The following is a 20661-nucleotide window of genomic DNA, read 5'->3' as shown; positions in this document are numbered from 1 at the left end:
CATGACAAAGCCATTACAAGCAAAGCTGGGAGTGAGTTTTCTTTCTACTGACAAGGAAGATGATTTCTTGCATCAGATGCTGTTCTCCCTTTGTTCATCAAATACATTCCCTCCTCCAGCATTTACTGTCCTATTATTTTAAGAATGGGAAAGAGGGGGAAAGCAAAAATAATGCCTTAATTGATATTTACCTTTAACAAAAACATAAAAAGAGTTGATGATACTCCCTTTGCTTTTGCATGTGTATCTCCCCGTGTCTCTGACTGTTGCATTTTTGGTGTACCACTCTTTCTCATTGGAACTCCTTGCTTTTGCCGATGGGTCCGAGTTCTGGAAATTCCAAGTCACAGGTCCATTCTCGTTGCACCTCAACCTTAATTCCTCCCCTTTATTAACAACCAGTGAAGCTTCTTCATGGGGCAGTGAACCACCTGGGGGCAAAAAAAAAGCACAAAATACAATGCCTGTCAATACAACACTCCCCTTTTTTTCTGCAGCAAAACTGTTATTTATAGTTGTATATGTGCAGTTAATATTTTGGGAGTTATTTCTTTAAAATACTAAGCTGCAGTGGCACTGTGCAATTCTATTGACACCTTTTGGCTTGTAAGACTTTCGGCACACAGAGCAAGTAACCACTGCAGACAGAAACTGGCCTTTAAAAACCCATTTGAAACTTGTTTCAGATGCACCCGTTTCTGCAACGGTTTGGCTTTTGAATGGGAACAGACCCAAGCTATTTAAAAATTAAATTCAAGAACATATGAGCCTGATTCTACATGGCAGCACTTTTAATCATTCTTTGTCATTTACTCAATATGTTGCCAAGAACTAAAGTTTTTTTGCTTAACGGTTACCTTTTTTTAACTGCTCTCTCATGTATTCAGAAACTTCATTCAGACTCTTAGATTAGAAGTGTCCAGTTTAATGAAGGCATCCATACATTCTTTCCATACTTCCTTAGTTTTTTAGTTGAAGTGCTAGTTCATAATTTCTTCCCTCCCAAACATTTAATGCAAAATATTCTTCAAGCTTCCATCCAACTCTACCAAATTAGTTTCACCAACTCCCCAATCTCCCAGTCACCAACGCTGCTCTAAATGACCTCTTAGCTTCTTTTCCACTGAACATGCCATAACACAACTTCTAAAGAATTCTCAGAGAATAAAGCTGTGTAAAATTAGCAGCTTCAATTCACAATTCCCAACTTATACTCCATACTTAGAGAAAGAAGCATATTCAGGCTTCTCTGGCTCCACAGTTAAGGTAACTCAAACAAGCGGTTGCTGAGTTAACATTCTTAGTGAACCTACAAAATGGTTCACAGCTGAAAATGCAGATTAAATTCTTACTACTATGGAACTACTTGAACATCAGAAGAACATACACAAATACTGAGGTTGTCTAGCAGGAACAAACCCTTCCCTTTTCAGAGTAGCTCTTTAGTCCTACAAGTAATCCTTAGCTTACAGTAACAGTGCTGTTAGCTAATGTGCCTCTCATGTGAAGCATAGTTGTACAAGGCTGTACAACAGCCATATGCAGTAGTAGAGTCATGCCACTGAAAATACTACTTGCATTCAAAACTACACTGTTGTCTCCGTTCAGAGACTGAATTTCCCCACCCACACAGATAACAGACGTTCAAGCAAAACAATCAGATAATTAGTTGGGATGAGGTTATGTACTCCAGACTTAATTCATTCATCTCACAGCTTTAGCTGTTCTTAAGATATATACTGGATTAAAACCAGGTCAGGTAACTGCTCCTCTTCCTGACAAATCCACCACACAGCAGGAAGCAATGGACAGCCAGACCGCCTGCAGAGTCCAGTTACTTGGTTTGTGTTCTGGGTTTTGGAGGGAACCCTTGTTCTCTCCCCATGTCCCTGGGAAGAAGATTTATTTATCAGTGCTAAACCAAACAGGCAATCATTTTTCTAGCATTACCAGAAATTTTTCACATGAGGTCCACTAACCCTGCATATACTATTCCATGACTGAACGCCTAAACAGCCATCCTAGAAATAATAATTGCCAGAAAAGGGCCGGAAAATCCTCGCTTTTGATTTCAAATCTGTTACCTCAAAGAGCAAGTGTGAACCTGAGCTGTGATACAACAGCTCAAACAAGGAAAATTAAAGTCCTAAGTCTCAGGAGCACAGGTCCCAGCCAGCAGAGGCTCAGCAGGCAGAAGACCTGGAAAAACCCTTTGCCCTGAACACAGAAGTGCCTGATGCCAGGTTAGAGGCAAGGAGACCTCTGATTTACAAACCCAGATCAGAGCCAGCCACTTTTGGCACATGAGAAGACAAAGATGTCTGAGGTGGTCTCTTGGGAATGTCTTTGCCAGACTTCTCTGCTGCTTCCCACAGACCATAGGGTACTTCAGTGACACATTACATGAGTGGCATAATATAGCATGAGTGCAATGTGGTGTACCCACCCTGGCTGTCGGTCCTCGGATGAGTCATGGAAGGCTGCACAATGAGAAGGACATCCTTCTCTGGCAGCAAGGTCTCAGCCTGTGCCCTGCCAGTGAAGGTGCATGTGAAGGCAGACTGGGACAGACCATGAAGCCCACCTTGTGCCACCACCAAGGAGCATGGCACGGGGTAGGTCACACAGCCCCCACCATGGAGCAAACACCGGTGAGTGTTTCATCACACAACAGGGCATCCCCTCTTTCACCAGCATAAGGTGATGCTGGTGGTGGCCTGGCCTCAGCACAGGGCATCGCTGATGCCTGGATGCCTCTGGAAGCACAAAGCCACCAACACAGCCCCTGCCCCTGCCCCTCTGCTTTCAGCAACAGAACCTCGGCTGCATGAACAAAAGTGCCCTTGCAGCCAGCAGAAACTCCCGGTGCACAACCTACGTGTGTGCACGGACAGGGAATGCTCCCTCCCCAGACCTCACTGCAGCCTTTGTCTCACGCACACGCCTTAGCAGGGACACGCTCTCAGCTGCATCCAGGGCTTACTTCACGCAAAAGCCTCAGAGCTACGTGGAGACAACCTCATTTATTTGCCTCTGAGGAAATGCCGAGCCAGCCCGGCTTGCTGAACCGCTCCCTCCACTTCTCTCCTGGGTATTTATACAGTGGATTAATGACACATGGGGTAACCCCAGGCTCCAAACTGCCCAGACAAAACCAGCCTGTAACGCCCTACACAGCCAGGCACTGGGCTTCTCCTCCCAACCCACTTAACCAGCCAACCCTAGGGCACAAGGGTGTGTGAAGGTCAGAGGTAGGGCATCAGCACCAGGTTTGCAGAGAAAAGCGGCACAATGGAGGTGCAGAGCATAGATTAAGGTCTTACCTGACCCACTAAATGAGTGTGGAACTATCAAACCACCCACAGCCCTTCAATGATGTGCTGTGCACTTCGCACATCACTTGTGCAGATACTGACAGGTGCTGCAGCAACAAACTCTTCCCCTTCTGAAGGCTGTCTCTTTAGTCCTACAAGTAACCATCACCCATTCCCCTCTTATTCAGAGCATAGTATTGCACAGCTGGACTGGATGTACAATAATGACACCTGAGGCAGGGAAGGGGATATTTCTCAAAAGACAATACCACTTATGTTCAAAAACACTGTTGTCTCCGTTCAGAGAATGAATTTTCCCTACCCACACAGACAACAAGAGACGTTCAAGCAAAACAATCAGATAATTAGTTGGGATGAGGTTATGTACTCCAGACTTAATTCATCTCACAGCTTTAGTTGTTCTTAAGACTTATACTGGATTAAGACCAGGTCAGGTAACTGCTCCTCTTCCTGACAAATCCACCACACAGCAGGAAGCAATGGACAGCCAGACCACCTGCAGAGTCCAGTTACTTGGTTTGTGTTCTGGGTTTTGGAAGAAGCCCTTGTTCTCTCCCCATGTCCCTGGGAAGAAGATTTATTTATCAGTGCTAAACCAAACAGGCAGTCCACCAGCACCTGTTTCTTCCAGCGTCAATGGATATTTTCCACATGAGGACCACTAATCCTCTACACAAACTCATGTGACTGAACATATAAACAAGCATCCCAGAAGTAATAATAGCTGGAGAGATTAAGAAAAACACAATTTCACATTTTTGCGATGTCTGTGACTTTCACCTGCTTTTTCCACTAGCCCTCATCCTGCACATTCGGGTAGGAGTACAGAATTTTGCACCACTTACTATCCACACTATCTAGCAAGTTGTTAGAAAGTCTTTAAAGGTGGTAAACAACACAGCAGAGCATAACTCCATCCAGAGGCACACAGAATACATTATGTACTGAGGAAAAGAAAGGCAAAGGGAACAAGCACACTGGCACTCCACAACTGAAGTCACAATACTCCACTTGAAACCATACTCAGATTTCAAGACAATCTTGCTATGGTTCCTTTTATGCAGGCTACATATTCTTAGCAAAACAATTTACAGACTGAATTGAGGCCTTGTGCAAAGTATTCCACCATGCAAAAGGGTTCGTTGGGTGGGGTTTTTGTTGCACTCTGAAAATAATGTACCTTGAAGTAAGTATGGCACTGTAAGGACAACAGGTTGTAAAAGCAAAGTCTATCAGATGTGCTTGGTATTATGCACCTGAATATCACCTGCCTTTAAAAAAGAACAATTAAAATGGTGCCTAGAAAGATGGGAATGACTTTTTATTTCACTTTTGAAGGAATAATTAAGTAACAGAAATCTTAGAGTTTAACCAACAATTTGTAATCCAGTGCACTAATCCCCATAGCAGATGTCTATCTGCTATCTCTTGATCTTTCCTCAGACAGCTAATGCCTCACATCCGAGGCTGCTCCAAGTCTGAGGCATGACGGGGCTCTCCCAGGCCCACTGTTGCTCCTGCACACTCTAGGAACATCAATCACCAGCACATAACCATAACCATGACACTAACACTAATAATACAGGAATCAGTTGTGTTGGCAGAATATATGCCAGGGATCATAAGAGACCCTCAAGTGCCAAGCCCCACAGCAGATGACATCTGTTGTCTCTTCCCAGGGCTCCATGGTCACCCCAGGCAGGACCATGACTTTACCAGTCATGAGTGGGATCGTGAACTCTCTGAGCTGCAGCATGGAGGAACCCATCATTACACCTACTCTGAAGGTTTCCAGGTGTGGGTATGGATCCTTACTCTGTTATTTGACCCATACCTAGGCATGTTCCCATGCTCTCCTTATGCTTGGAAAAGGAGGCGGACGTCAGTGCAGCCCACCCCACTACAAGTATCACACAGGACAAGGGGAAGAGAGGAAACCTCTCTGCCACTGTGGCTCCTGCAGACTAGTGGGGACAGATGATCCCACTGTTGGTCACACACTGTGGATCCCACTGCCGAGCAGTCAACACCCCCCATACACTACATAGCCAGAGTATCACACTGGGATTCTGATGATCCTCTAGAGTTGACCTCTAGGGCAACTAGCAGGTAGTTATATGCTAACAAAGTTATGTTGATAATGCCAAATATTTTACAATTAAAAATATTTTTTAAAAACCTCAAACAAGCAAATTAACAACAACAAAAAAAACCCCCAAACATTTACAAAGTTCAGAGTTGGACTGCCAAAGATGCATTTTGGATGTTCAAAATTTGTGTCCCACAGCTGAAAAGAGTCACTACCACTACCATAGCTTCTCCCCGTAAGATAACAAATCTGAGTTAAAAACTGCAATGCCGGGATCGCTTGTGAACAAGGCTGGGTAACTGGGAAAAAAAAATAGAAGCAGAATGTATGACTATATTACAAGCAGCTCCCTAAGCCCTAAAAATGAAGGGAGATGGAGGAAAGAGGGGGAGTACAGCAGTTGTGACTTCTGCATGCAGCAGGAACATCTGGAAAACCAGGCTGGAGGAATTAGAAAATGAAATAGCTCTAGATAATACCGATAGGAAATGCAGGTCAAATTGCAGGGATATGATTAAGGACAGCAGAATGTTCCTGTAACAATTAAGGGATGTGCAAACAAAAAAAGCTTTGGCTAAGGAGTGCAGTGTCATGAGAAAAAATAGTTTATGCTGGACCTTTTCAGCCTCAGCCACAACACTACTGTAGCACGGAAAAGCACATCAGGTGCGAGTCCACATCATGCTCACAAGCAACTGGAAACCATCTCCAGCTGCCAAGCAAACAAAGGATGTGGGACTGCTATGGAATAAGATGAAGAGTCAAGCTCTGTGGATTTTATTCCCAGCTCTGCCACAGATTTCCTGCACAACCTTAGGCCAACAGGTTAGTCCCTCTGTGGTCGCTTCCTCTTTCAACTCTTATCTAAACATTAAAAGGAACAAGGAGTTTGTGGCAGCTCTGAAACACAACAGATTGTTTTCTGAGAAAAACAAAACAAAACATAAAACCTCTGTGTCTTATCCCACGCCCTTCTACATTAAACTTATCTCAAACATGGCCCAGGACAGAGGCACTGCACAGCTTCACAGTACAGCCACAACCCGCTCACATCCAGCACCAGCCTTTCTGCCAAGCCCAAGAAACTGTCAGCCACCTAACAGCAGGTTCATTGCTACCCAGCAAGAGCAATCACTCTCCCTGGCTCTCCCAGGGCTGGAACACACTGTAAGGGCATGACAGGCTCTTCTTATCTTCTGCCTCATCCCACTGTGGTTGTCCATAACCTTCATAGTCATCAGTAGTCCCTGTGTAAGCTGTACAAACTGCACAATGAAAACAGCGACCTGACTGTGACCTGATCCTGACCATTATTTCTAAACCAGTTAATGTTTTTCTGTGACAAATGTATCAAGAAGCTAAACTACACTGGACAAAATGTCCACGACTTTCATATATGATTGTGGTGATTGGATACAATTAGACTGCTTTCTTTTCAGAGCCTATTCATTCTGGGCACTGGCATCATTTCAAGGGCTATCATGCAGACCTCACTCACCGCATTTTTCAGTTTCTCATCTGTACAACAACGTGAGAGCAGAAACAGGAGATATGCTTTATCAGTTAAAGTAGTGGCACTGCTGCAGATGCAATGGTCTGGGGATATCAGCAAGACATTGCTTGCAGGGAGGTAATATCCTCTTTCAGCATACCCAGTGCTGCTGCTGGAAAAATGAACATGTTTTCAGACACACAAATCTCCCTCAGGTCTGAAAGTAAAGCAGAAGCAAAACCGTCTCTTTTACACAAGTGCTGAAGTCCTAGCCAGAAGCCTGAAAGGTCTTCTTTACAGTATTAGCTGGTCTAATTGAAGGGCATTGCCCTTCCAACTCTGTCACTTACTTGTTAAATCCGCTATGACACTTGACATACGCTATGATGGAGATACATTTAAGACCTTTTCAATTATATTTCCTTTGTCCTGACATTTCATGCCCCAAGGAAATATATAAAGTGTCAAACTTTCATGCTAATCACACTGAAATTACTTTCATTTACTCTCATGGATAAAATCTCCCGGATTTTTCACAGGAAAGATGCTATCACATGCTTACTTGTTTTGTTCCATCACTAAACAGACACTCTCCCTCACATTAGATGAAAAGTTTTGCAATAGCAAATGTCAATTTTAAATGATTCAATGCAAAAGCTATATCAGATCCCATTTCAGCTAGGCTGCAGAGGAAAAGAAGGCTTGCAGTACAGACTCTTACTTCACAAAAGAATCTATCCATTCCAACACCCATGCTAGTGTCTTCCTCAAGGAAACAGACCAAAAAAGACCATAGATGTGGCCATGGAGCACCACAAACTTTGCCATACATAAATGCTACAAATCCTTGCTGAGAGGGCTCCTGTGCCCTAACTTCATCTTGGAGACTGAAAAGTAACTTAACTGTCATTGGGCATGTATTACAGGGTCTAGACTGATTAGGCATCCCTGCAGAACTAAGTGGTTTGTTTCTAATCCATCTAACAGAGTCAGTGCTATCTGCTGACCAACAAACTCTTTCCAAGTCTTGTGCTTCCCAAGCAGAAATGCAGAGCTCCTGTGCTTGTGCTTGATCTGAAGTTTCGGATCCTCAGAGGTTGTATGTTACTAGAAGGGAAGAGGATTCGTGGGGACTTTGACATTTACCCAGCTGCACGAGGGCAACCACTGTCTTTACACCCAGCCTTCCCCCAACTTCTGCACACCCTTCACCCTGAATGGGAAGGGGGCAGTGGAAGGGCACTGTGAAGGGCAAGAGGCAGGAGCTCACCAGCCCAGCACTCAAAGGAACAGCAAAGCCTACCCCATCTGCAGGCAGCGCGAAGAAGAAACCAGCATCCCATAACACAAAGAGCAAGTGTGGAGTCAGCCAGCCAATCCCCATCCATGGCAAACTCAAGAGAGGAAGTGGCAGGAGGCTGAAACAAAGGTTGTCTTTATCATCTGTGGAGGCATTGAACATGAGGAACCACAGAGGCAGCTGGACCGTGGCCGTGGTTGAGACACCCCCCTTTGCAGTGACACCCCTTGTGAAGCTTTCAGCTCCATGGTTTGGGATTACTCCACATGGACCTGCATCACTAAACACTCATGCCCTGCAAGGGCACTCCACAGGACAAGTAAAAGGCACTTGTTTTTTACCCCTTGCAGAGACAACAGATCAGGTGTCTGAGGAGACAGTCAACTACACCTAAAGAATGGTTATGCACTCATCTGAACGAGATGTGGTTAATCAGAAACAGCCAGCATCAGAGGCAGGTGGTAAGAAGACAAATCCAGCCAGCTTCCAGCCCCCGCACATCCCACTCTCCAAGAGAGACATTCACAGGATCTTCAGGCAGGACAAGCATGAGCACCTGGGCTGATCCCCTGCCTGTGGGTGGAAGCCAGCAGATCCTCCTGCAGAGGGTCTGATCACAGCAATTAGCAATGTAGCTAATCAGACTTCCTTATTTCAGAAACCTGCTTAGCAGAGCAGATTCTGCTCCTGACTTCCAAAACAAACATGTGAGAGCTGCCCTACACATGCCAGTGCAACCCTCCCTCAAGGCAGGGGACTCGGGGAAGTAACTGCACCTTCCAGAGACAACGATGCTCCTTCCTCTTCCCCCAGCCACTCTGTTTTCAGTTGCTGGGGCAAGGAAACTCCAGCCATGCAAAGCCAAGCAGCTTGCCTTTCTGACTGGCATGGCTCGCTCTGCAGCTAATAGAGGCATTTGTCAAAGGCTGACATGTAATAATATAATTCTAGTTTAGCACACATGCTAAACAGCCACAGTATGATCAAACACCATGCTTCTTTCCATGGCTGCGTATGGTACCTTTCTGAGTCCTCTTTTTCTGGAAAATCACAGCTTTGGGGCTTTTTATCTTGCTTTGGAATTTCTTTTTTGAAGGAGCATTATGTGGACTATAGCCTTCAAGTCACCTTGAAACAGTATGAGATACAACCTGTTCTAGGTGATTGTTTTACTACAGCATGTTGGCATACTATGGTCTCTTACACCCAAACTTCCCACCACAGAAGGAATCTACAAGCAATGTGCTAACAAACAAAACCAAACCCAAAGCATGACTGACCTATCAGGGTTTTTTTAAACTTAGAACTGTCTAAGCTTAAAATAACTACCTGCTAATAACTTTTATTAAAAAGAAGAAAATACAGAGAGGACAGATGAATACGTATGTACACACACACACACACACAAATAGGATTTGCATAAAGATTGAAATGGTTTGCCACAACACTTGTCAGCACTGAAATTTCTACACTTACACTGATCCTTACTCCTACTGAATTATTGCCTTCTTCCCTCTAATTTCCAAAATTACTTATTAACCAGCTGTTCCCACAGTTAGTTTTATCAGCTCTTAGGCACATAAATAAACAAATTATAAAGTAAGTATGGAGAATGATTAGCAGGAATGAAAAAGCACATTAATGCATAGTGTATTCAAATTCAGCTGTCATGCATCCAGTCTATTACTTTAATGGCTTTTTCTTCTCACTTCTCTCTGCTGACATTTACATTAAAGGTGCAGTATCTTTCAACTTCCATTTTGAACGAATTTTCCTTGTAATGAGCAACATGGGCTTGAAAGTGTGTTTTCTGAAAGGCAGTGAAAAGGTAGTTTTAATGAAGAGAAATGAGAAAACCGGAGAACAGTGAATCGTTTTGCAATCTCAATTAATGCCTGTTTGGAAAAGGCTCAACTGAGAAAGGAGATGTAAGACTTTTGGCAATGCGAATTCTAATTATTTCAAGTCTTGGCAGTAATTTTATCAAATAGTAGCAATTTCATTAAAAGGTGCACTGGTAATCATCTACATAAGGTCTCCAGAGGGGAAAATATACTGATAATTGCATAATTATGTTATCATTGCTCTTATGATGGACCACATTAAATACCACAAAGAGAAGCGCTGTTTTCCACTTTCTCCAGATATTTGGTTCAGTATTTTTTCCTAGAAGATTACAGCAATAAACAAGATTTTCAGATTAATAAACACGTTCACCAATTTTTGCAGAAAAGGCATAGCTACCTTTTATGTCCATATCACTTTGTATTCTCTTTTCCTCCACTGGAAGAACTGACAGGTTCCTGATGAAAATGCTGGGCTTAGTAAAAAGATAGCTAAAGCATTTCTATAGCTCTGTTACTGAAATACAACTCACTGCATCAAGTCATGCATCCACATGGCACACGGATCCATTTAAGAAGCACCTTTTGGAGTATTTCCATATTTGTCCATAGAATTAACCCATCTATTCAGTGATTTTCAATAAACCTACAGTAAGTTAGATTTCCCTTGTCTAACTGGCTCACAAACTTTGCTATAAAGATGTTGGTAAAAAAAATATTGTAAAAACCTGGCTTTACAGGCAATACCAAATCTAATAAACATATTTTTAATGGGGGTGGGGAGCAGTATATACTTATCTTTGCACACACCCTCTGAAAACTGTGACTAGGACAACTCAGACAACTGGAGAATTCATTGGCATGTTCTTCAGAACCTCCCTGGGTGAACAAATCTCACCTTAGGTAGTCACACTAACACCCAGTAAGATCTGTCACTGATGTTGTCTTGTAAGTGCCTTAAATACAGAGATTTTGATCTATTTTTAAGAATGCAGTTTCATTTCCTCAGTCTTCTCACAAGGAGATACATAATTCTTCCATTGTACTTAATCTCCAGCATTAGCAGAAATCACACTTGTATATTTTGCTTGAAAATTGTAGTTTATTTTTTATTAATAAATCCTGTCACAAATTGTATATACATGGCATACATATAGGTAGCTGCTTATTGAAAAAGTGGTGCTTGTTCCTACCCCTGAAGAGATACACAAGAGGGCATGGTGCTGTGAGCACAGCTTGCGTACCTGCCTAAGCAGGGATTGCCATTTCAGCATCCCTTCTGATAGTATCTAGTTTATGTATGGAGACCAGACACAGAGGGTTCTCTTCTGCTCGTTTTATCTGACCTCTTTTATTGTCTGCATACCTCAAATCCTAGGTATGATGATAATTAGCATTACTGCAGAGTCAGCAATTTTATGTATAATACCTGGAAGTCAGACATGCTATGAAATAGGAAACTTCAACAGCTTGTGTTACAATGAACACTACTGGGAGGAAGCTTTTATTTTGTTGAAGATCACAAAATTTTTTTCCAAAGATAAAAAGTTATGCTCATTCACACATAGAAAGCACTTCCATGACATAAAATAGCAAACAAAGAAGCAGCAAAAGTAAAGAAAAGAATCAGGCAGTCACTAAGCCACAGAAAATGAATGCCTCAGTACCAGGTCCTTGTGCAGAAGAGCATCTAAGGCATATGAACAGAACCATTTCAGGTAAAAATACCCTATAAAACCGCATATTTAATATTACATTAAAAGTACTAATGCAGCATTTTTATAATGCACATTTTATTTTTAAAAAGTAAAAATATTCAACAGTGATAGTGAAAATACAATTATGTAAATTTAAGCTTACAACTCCTCTAATCATTAAAAAAATTAAAGGCAGAAAAAGTTATTCAAGCCATACATTTGCTGCCAACATTTTAAAGATAATCAAACTACTGAATTCATGGAAGTCAGTCACTGAGCACCTCTAGGCAGGTTGTGCTGCAACAACAAACCAGCCTTCTGTATCTGGCATTTCCTAGCAGGTGCAGAGAAAAGTATTGCTTTATCTCAGTTCATTCAGTACAACTCAATTAAGCAACCAGTCCATTCAAAGAGGAGCTACTGATCATGAGTTGAAAAAAAACCCATGAATGTTTTCGTTCCGTTGCCATTCTAAGAATAAAAAGAGGATGAGATGAACTAGTTCTAAAATTTTCAGAGCACAGCAATAGAAACCACCAGTTTTGACTACAGATAGGCCTTTCAGTCATTAATTCTTTATTTCAAAACATTTCTCAATGAGTTTTTTTCTTCTGAATTGGCTGGCTTCTATGTGGTGCTATTTATTTAATGGAAGAACATTTCAGAATTCTCATTTCCTTCACTGTAATCAATGCAAATCATCAGTAAAAAAATCAATTATCTAATACAAGAAATGTCAACACTTTCTATTTTCATACTAAATATAAACATGAAGAATCGGAATAAGTGTATATACAACAACCTATATAACTGCTTAAATACAAGCACAGTGATTAATCAAATAGTGTTACACATTAGTCAGTGTAACACTAAATGCAAAGGTTATATTTAATTAAAACTCTATCTCAATGGTAATAAAGGAGGTTAAACCTTTCTTTACAAAATGATTAAGTACAAATGCAAAACAGTTAGAATGAGGCTTACTGTTGGCTGATTTAAATCATGATTAAAATCAGATTTACAATGCCTTGAATCAAATTGAAGCACATAGTACATGTGGAGGTAACTACTTTGTTAAACCTGGAAGACATTTCTTATCTGGATTCAGCCATCAGTTTTACACCTCCTATCTGAAAAAAATATAAACGAGTTGGAGAGGACTGAGAAGAAAAGAGAAGGATGAGTTACAAAAGTTACACCAAAGAAAAGGCTGATAAAGGTTAATCACAGAAAATTCAAAGATGCTATATTAATTGTGAATGTGTAAAATGGCATTATAAAGAAGATGACAATCAGCAGTTCACTATATACACCAGAACGGGGGAAAAAATAAAAGGATGGAATTAAGCAACCAGCAAAGGAGATTAGGGTAAGTATGAGCAGAAGCTTTTGACCTTTAACAACTAGTTTTGTCCTTAAAAAATGGGTGGTAGACCCTGCACTAGAAGTCTGCCTTAGAGCAGTTAGTCTGACCCAGGAGTTTTGGAAGGGACAGAACAGATGAGCTCTGCAAGTCTACTCCAGCCTTACTCTTACAGTTCTGCAGGGTCTTCCCAAGACTTGCTGTGTCTCTCGGAAACCCAGCTGTGGGAGGCAGCTGAATGTGTAAGAAAGTCAGATTCCATTCAACAAAGAATGAAGTTTCCAGTCCTGAGAGTTGAGGACAAAACCTTCAACACGTGATGTCAGTGCAGCCATTAACTAAGAGAGCCAAGTGCAAGTTTTAAATCTCCTGATACTATCCAGCAAGAACCTAGTTACTTTTGAACAGCCGAGGTACGTGAATACCCAAAACACTTCTATTAAACAGCTCACTGGGAATTTTCTACCCTCCAAAAAATGCAGGCTCTGAGTGACAGGTTATAACCAGCAAGTTTGATTTCTTTTTCCTGTGTGGCTTTTGCACAAAGCCTTTCTTTAAGACATCCACTCCATGATATGAGGAGCATGTTCACCCAGCATGAGCAGAGGAACACTGCTCAGCTTAAATGACAATTCCTGATGGGAAAAGAAAGGAGATGCAGGACTAATCTAGCATTTGCCACATTTCCAAAGAACCTGTTAAAGAGATGTATCTCTCCGATTTCCAAATTTCCCTGCCGCAGTTTTCATCTCTTCTTAACTTAAATCAGCCCATGCATCCTCTTTAGCGCTTAGATTTACAACCATCAGTGCCTATCTGACCAGAGAATTCTTCTCCATATCAGGTATTTAATGACTATGTCACATGATTATGGACTAGCTGTCAAGATGACATTTAAAATCATAGACATTTAATGCTGTCAGCCTCCAGTAACAAACTCCCCTGTAGCTGTTATTAAATGATGCTTCATTTTAGTTACAATTTCCAGGAAGGATCCATATGGAGCAGCCTGGGAGTTGCATAGCATGCTAGCAACATTAGAAACTTCTGTTATTTACACGCCTGATTACTGTTATAGATAATAAAGAGCCTTACGTGCTGTGCAAAAAAAAAATCTGCTGCCACATGAAAAAGATCATTAAAAATCCATTTAAAGATACATCTGAAAACCTATGTTTCCAGAGTAAATCAGTATAATTCCCAAGAGTAAATCCATTGAGAGATTAACATTTACTGTTCTTTCTAATTGGTATACCCTAGAAAACAGGAGTCACATTCTCCCTTCAAACACAGATGTTTACACTCGCGTTATGCTTTTATCACTAACGGCAGCAATCTTGGCCGGTGGACAAACAATACTCTTCGGTTGTCATTAGGTTTGGCAACCAGCCAAGGAGGCTGCTCAGATGCCTAAAACTACGTTCATTTATGACTGTTTGCAGGGTTAATTGTCAAAGACAATTTCGGGAAAAAAAAGCCTTTTAGGTTCCTAAAAGTCACTGGAAAAGCCACGCACGGTACTTCTGCAGTAAAATAATACAGAAGAGTAATAATGATTTTAAAATTCCGTTTATGCCAAGTCCTAGCAACCTGTACATGCATTCTCTTCAAGGTTGTTTTTTTTTAATAAATATCCAAAACCAATGTAACACACTGAATTCTGGATCACCACTTTCATTAGATGACTTTAGCATCAGCACTCATCTTTCACCTAAGGTTACAATGAACACCTTAAGCTCTGTTAAGGCTTAAGAGCCTCAACCATGGCAGATGAGATTCCAAAGGACAGAAACAATTGCAAGCTCTTTCTTGTGCAGGAGAATATTCAGAAGACATTCAGAAATCTAAAAAAGACAAAGTTTTACATTTAAAGTGAGAGGGCACTTACAGTAAATGCAATGCATTAGGATATTAGACCTCATTTCCTCTAGCCATTCTCTGAACAGCTGAAAGAGACTTAAGGAAATGAGTCAAAATCCTGGAAGATGTTTGTACTAGATGAAAAAGAAAACAACATCTGTAAAATCATGTGTCACATGCATAGAGCAAGACAATGTGCAAAGCTTGATCTCTGCAACGACATCCATCTTCATGGGCAGAGAGAAAAAGCTGAAAAGTGGCTTAACCTTGAGCAATTACTGCCTCTCTTCTACAAGACTGGTATGAGATTAGATTGGTTGTCATGTACTGTAGATAAACATTTATGTTGTTGAAACCCTGATGCTGTGTGTTTCTTGCTTCATCCAGAATTTGCTATTCCTTACCTTCAGATTACACCAGAGTGTTTACTGGAAGTTCAGGCTAGAAAGCAGCTTTCCTTAAAACTATAAACACGGTATTTAATTTGACAGCTCTATATATGCCTTAAAAATCTTTCCAATAGCTTGCACTAACAACAAATTATAGTTTAGACTATCCACAGAAGAGGTTATCACTAGAGTCTCGTACAGCAGACCAGAGAGAAAGAAGAACAAGTTTCAAAAGGAACTCCTACCAACTGGAACATGATTCAGAATTTCCTCCTAAGACCTGTCCTAGCTCATGCTTACATATGGTAAAGACATATCCCTTCTGATTCCACCTGTGCCCTGGTGCAACATGTCCCTTCTGGAGGTGACTCAGGATCCTTTAATGAATCCAGGCAGTTCCAAAGAAGCATTACTGTTTGGACAATCAACGATAGGTTTCAGGGAGGGCTGAAGCGAGGTGGAAAGCCCACAGGGAGCCAGTATAACCAAACAATACTACAGCTGCAGTCATCTGTTGACGAGAGGCTCTCTCTTGCAAAATGAGCACATGGAAATGCCTCCAGTCTCTGTGAATGGTACTTAAACAGGATGCAAATGGGAGTCTCACTTCTTGCCAAATGTATCACATTCCTTATTATAAAGCCTGAAGAAAAAACACGCACTTGCAGGGAGAGGGTTCCCAGTTGTAAAGGAAGGAAAAAGAGTCAAGCATTGAGCAATCTTTGACACTTCCATTCTACTCCTAGCAGTGGTCTTGGGCCATGTTTCTGTACAGGAGAATCTGCCTTGACATGAGGGAGGGAGGAAAGGAGGAGAGAGCAGAGATGGAATCAGGGGAGTAGGGAGGGCATGATACTCAGATGGTTTGAGGGGGTCAAGGCATCAACTGAGTGACAGCAATCAGAATCCCTATCGTTCAATCTTCCTCCTTCAAGCTTCCTCCCTTGTGGCCGACAGGTAGAAGGAAGCATCATGAAAACAGACATTCTTCCCTCTGGGCACAGGGAGAGACTCCTATTACTCTTCAGCTGACTGGGAAAAAAAATAAAAAAGGCTGTACTGATGGACGCTGAAAGGAACCATGTCCAGTCTTCCATGACCATGGGATGGAAATGCCACAGACACCCTGGCAGAGTACTGGGGATGAGAGGCAGGGCAAGCCTTTGGGAAGGACAGCAGAGGTATGGAGTAAAGATTGTTCCAGAATATCACATTAAATGAAGACTAAGGCAATACCCAAATGGAAGGAAAAGTAGAAGTGTATGTTAGGATGCGAGAAAAACAAAAAGCAGGAAGGTGCTGTGGGCAGAAGAAATGCATGGTTTACTGTCCAAGAAACTACATTAAGCTCTTTTTTCCACATCTTCCTTCCCTGTTTGCAAACAAAGGAAGAAACTCTTGACTAAAGGCCAAAGAAGGACACAATATAAATTTGTATAATGACAGACAACAGGATTGGTCTCAATAGGGACTGTGGGAGATCATCCAGTCCAAGTGGATGATCTCCCACAGACCTCCACTGAGGCAAACCCAAAAGTAGCCCAGGGTCATGTTAGCACCAGAGCAATCCACCACAGCAGATCAGCTCTGTCCTGCCTGTCACTTCTGTTGTCCCCTGTGCCACTGCCAGTACATGAGCCCTCACTCTGATACCTCCTCCAACACAAAACCATACCGGAATATTCCTACACCTGTGTGATACACAGATGATCTGCACATGTACCCAAAGACAGTTGTCTTTCGAACAGCAAGTCATTTATACCTACTACACAGTGTACTTTTGTCTACACGTTTGTCTGGATGTGCCCCTGAGCTGAAGTCTCCCACAGGTGTCTGAACCAAGAACCAGAGGAAGGCTCTCTCCTTGCCTCTCCAGTACTCTGGAGCCTGCATCTCATGTCTTCCAGGAGATGCCACCAGTCTGACCTGTTTCTCAGTCTTCCCTAAAGGACAGTCTAATCCTATGATGAAAGATAACTTTCAAGTGCAGGCAAGAAACGCATGAACTAAATAAAGTTAGTGGGTATTGATAATTTCAATATGGGGCAAGGGGGTTATATATTTTGAGGACTAACCTGTTGGTAGAAGACTTTCCCACCCCTGTGGCCACTGCACTAGCATTTTGTGGGTATTTCTAAATAGGAAATTACCCAAACTGGCAGACATCACACTTAAATTCAGATTGTCAATAAACAAAAGAGACCAAATCCAGAAAATTACCCAAACAAAACCATTAACAAAAACACTTATAAATCAACTACTGCCTCTTCTCACCTCCCAGAGTAAAATTCACGCAAAGAAGCGTGAACTGTCACTACTGTTCGCTCCTGGTACGCTAGTTTTCTTCGCTCCCAGCAGCATGGGCAGTGGCTTATGGAGCCGTCCCTGGCTGCTCCCTCCGTTCGCGGCAGCGCGTGTTAAACACCTCGCACTGTGCATTGCTTCCGGGGATCCTCAGCGTGTTCAGTTAAGTAGCAAAATAACCTTTCGTGTTACGCGCTTTCAGACTTCGGTGCCCAGGCCCCGATTCCTCCCCGGGTGCAGCTCCTCGAACACTAGCTGCGACCTCCTTACAGCACCTTCCTCTGTAGACCTCAAAAATGCCTCCTAAGCCTACAAACTGTGCTGCGAGCTGCACGGCGACTGCGAAAGCCATGTGCAAAGTTGCCCAGCCCTGCAGGCAGATGCTGTGTTTAAAATCACCATCCCTGCGCGCTAGTGCTGCAAGGTTGGGCAAGGAAAGCCCCTTTTGTCAAAGATGTGGAACGGAACCTTTGAATTTATGCCCGACACGCTAAAGTTTCAGCACTGACAGACCTTCCTAAGGCCAGAGCGACACCACTCGCCCTTCTACTCAACGCAGAGCATCGGCAGTGCCGGAGCACAACGGCTCTGGTGCCTAGTCCCGCGGTGACCCGTCTGCTCAGGCCCTCCAGACCGCTGGGCACCGACCCACTCCCGGGCCGCACCGAGACATCGACCCACTCCCGGGGCGCACCGGCCCCGGAACGCCAGCCCCTCCCCGGGGAGGCTTCACGGCTGCTGGGGAGCGCTGGACACCTGACGGCGGCGGCTGCTTCCCTGCCTATTGTTCAACAAGCACTTAACCTCGGGGACATTTTGTACTGATCACCAGATACTTTATTGTCAGAACAGCCCGGCCCGGGGAGGTGTGGGAGGGCTCCCTGCCGGCCCCTCTGCCAGCCCCGGATAACCGCGCACTGCAAACAAAGGACTTACTGCCCACCACCACCCCGGCGGGGCGTCCCGCGCAGGCAGCGCAGGGCGATGCCAGGGCGCTGCGCGGAGCCGCCGCCGCCACCCCCGGCACGGCGCTGCCCCTGAAGTTTTTCCCCTCAGCCGCCCGCGCCCGCCCCTGCCCCGCGGAGCTCCGCGCCCTCCCGCGCCCGCGGCTCCCACCTGCGGGGAAGAGGCTCAGCAGCAGCAGCACGGCGTGCGCCAGCTCCCAGGCGAGGTACGCGCCCTCCATCCCGCCGCCGCCACCCCCCGAGCCCGGCGCGGCTCCCGCTTGCACCGCCCGGCGCGCAGAGATGCCCGAGCCCCCGCGGGAGGGCTGCGGAGTACAGCCGGCTCCGCCTCCACCTCCCGCCCCGCGCCGCGCGGCCCCCCGCGGCGCCCTCCGCGCCCCCTCCCTGCCACCACGGGGATGGGCGCAGGTGAGAAGCCAACCCCACCACCATCCCCGCCCCCAGGGGAGCGTCCTGGTTTGTAGTGCTTACCATACAGACCTCTAACACCACCCCCCTAAAATAAAACTGTCTAACAAATAAAAACCCCAGTGGCTGAATATGCACACAGTGGTGTAGTGAGGGAAAGATCGCCCTCCTCTCGGAGCAGCGCTTCTGCCGTGCTGGGCACCGGCGAGTGCTGCGAGGAGGGGTCGGGGCTGTGGGGGTGGGGAAGCCTGGGTGTGTGGGGAGGCAAAATCCTCTCTAATAGCTCTTTGAGGTGTCACAGCAGATTCTGTGTGCGCCAAAGGTAACGTTTATGCCCTGGTTCCTAGCGCTGGGATCTCAAACTGTGTCTGCACCGGGATCTCAAACTGTGTCCGCACCGGGCTCTCATCTATTAAGGGTCAGTCAGAGAGCACCAGAAGTAAGACTTAGTGCTGTGACACAAAAGGAAGGATTGAAAGAACTGACTGGTTTGGTGTGGAAAAGAGAAAACTGACAGGGAGATTGAACACGGAAAAGGTTCTTGCAAAGAGGATTGTGAGCAATTGTTTCTCATGTCCCTCAAGGGCAAGATAAAAAGTAATCCATTTAGTTCTCAGGAAAAAAAAAAAGCTTAAATGTTAGAAAGCACTTGCAAAGAGTAAGGAGAATTTAGTCTACAAATGCATTGTGGAGACGAGGTTGTGGAATCCCACAGAGGGAGTTTTTTAAGCACCGATGAGACGATTGACAAGGAGGATCTGGGAGCACTTGCTTCTGTAGCTGCAGAGCTGCTCTTCAGGCAGAAATAATACCAACTACAGAAATGCCTTAAACACTGTTTTGTCAGTCAGTGTCACATACTGCAGAGGCACAGGAAAGGTGTATGGGTGACCCAGGCAAACGAGTCATCCATGCATTCACCAGCTGCCCTCTGCCTAGGTATCCACAGGCAGCACCTTAGCAGGCAGATGCAGCACGGACACACTGGCTGCCATAAAACCCATACCAACACTTCTGCATGTACACTTCTGCTGTACACGTACAGCAAAACCTTCACCCGTGGAAAAGCATAAATGTAGACTTCTTGAAACGTGTCAGTACAGATCAGAAAAGTTATTGAAGGCAAATTACTCCTTTTTTATATATATACTTTCTTCATCTTCTTTTCTTTTACACTCCTGTCAGATTTTTTCCAAGGTTAATAACACTGTCCCGTATGGTCCAGCATGAGATGAAAGTCTTGTCTTATATGTTTAAAATGGTTCTCTCTCCATTTCTTTACTCTCTTTCATCTCTGACAGCCAGTCTCTTTTGATGGGTGAATCCTTCCTCTGCTGCAAAACGGAGTACATTCTTGTTAGCACACCAACAATTTCAAAATCAAACATCATTTTAAAATCGTATTTCTCAGTAGGTGCTAGCCTCATCAAATTAATTCTAGATAGAGGAAAAACCAGCTGAATACTTAAACATTTATTGTACTCCAGATTTTCCAGGTATCTTTGGGTTTTGTTTTTATAGGAGAAAAAAAAAAGGCAGTTGGAATTTTTTTCTGTAAATGTATGGAACATTTACAATTTAATTCCTTAAAGATGTAAAGGCAGCCCACAATAAG

At 43.7% G+C, this 20661-nt stretch overlaps 1 protein-coding gene across 1 annotated transcript in view; it reads right to left on the bottom strand.

The window, feature by feature from the left end:
- Positions 1–18919, bottom strand: part of KIT (KIT proto-oncogene, receptor tyrosine kinase) — a 55312-nt gene extending 36393 nt beyond the window's left edge. The window contains exons 1-2 of the mRNA XM_005149080.3: positions 18790–18919; positions 192–431 (exon numbers count right to left, since the gene is read on the bottom strand). Of these exons, the coding sequence (XP_005149137.2) occupies positions 192–431; positions 18790–18859 (310 nt within the window). The 5' untranslated portion in view covers positions 18860–18919. The remainder of the gene's footprint in view (positions 1–191; positions 432–18789) is intronic.
- Between the last annotated feature and the right edge of the window lie 1742 nt (positions 18920–20661).

The sequence above is a fragment of the Melopsittacus undulatus genome, chromosome 7 (genome assembly GCF_012275295.1).
Source record: "Melopsittacus undulatus isolate bMelUnd1 chromosome 7, bMelUnd1.mat.Z, whole genome shotgun sequence".
NCBI lineage: Eukaryota > Metazoa > Chordata > Aves > Psittaciformes > Psittaculidae > Melopsittacus > Melopsittacus undulatus.
Note: the sequence above shows the minus strand (reverse complement) of the source record. Positions and strands in the feature narration are given on the sequence as shown.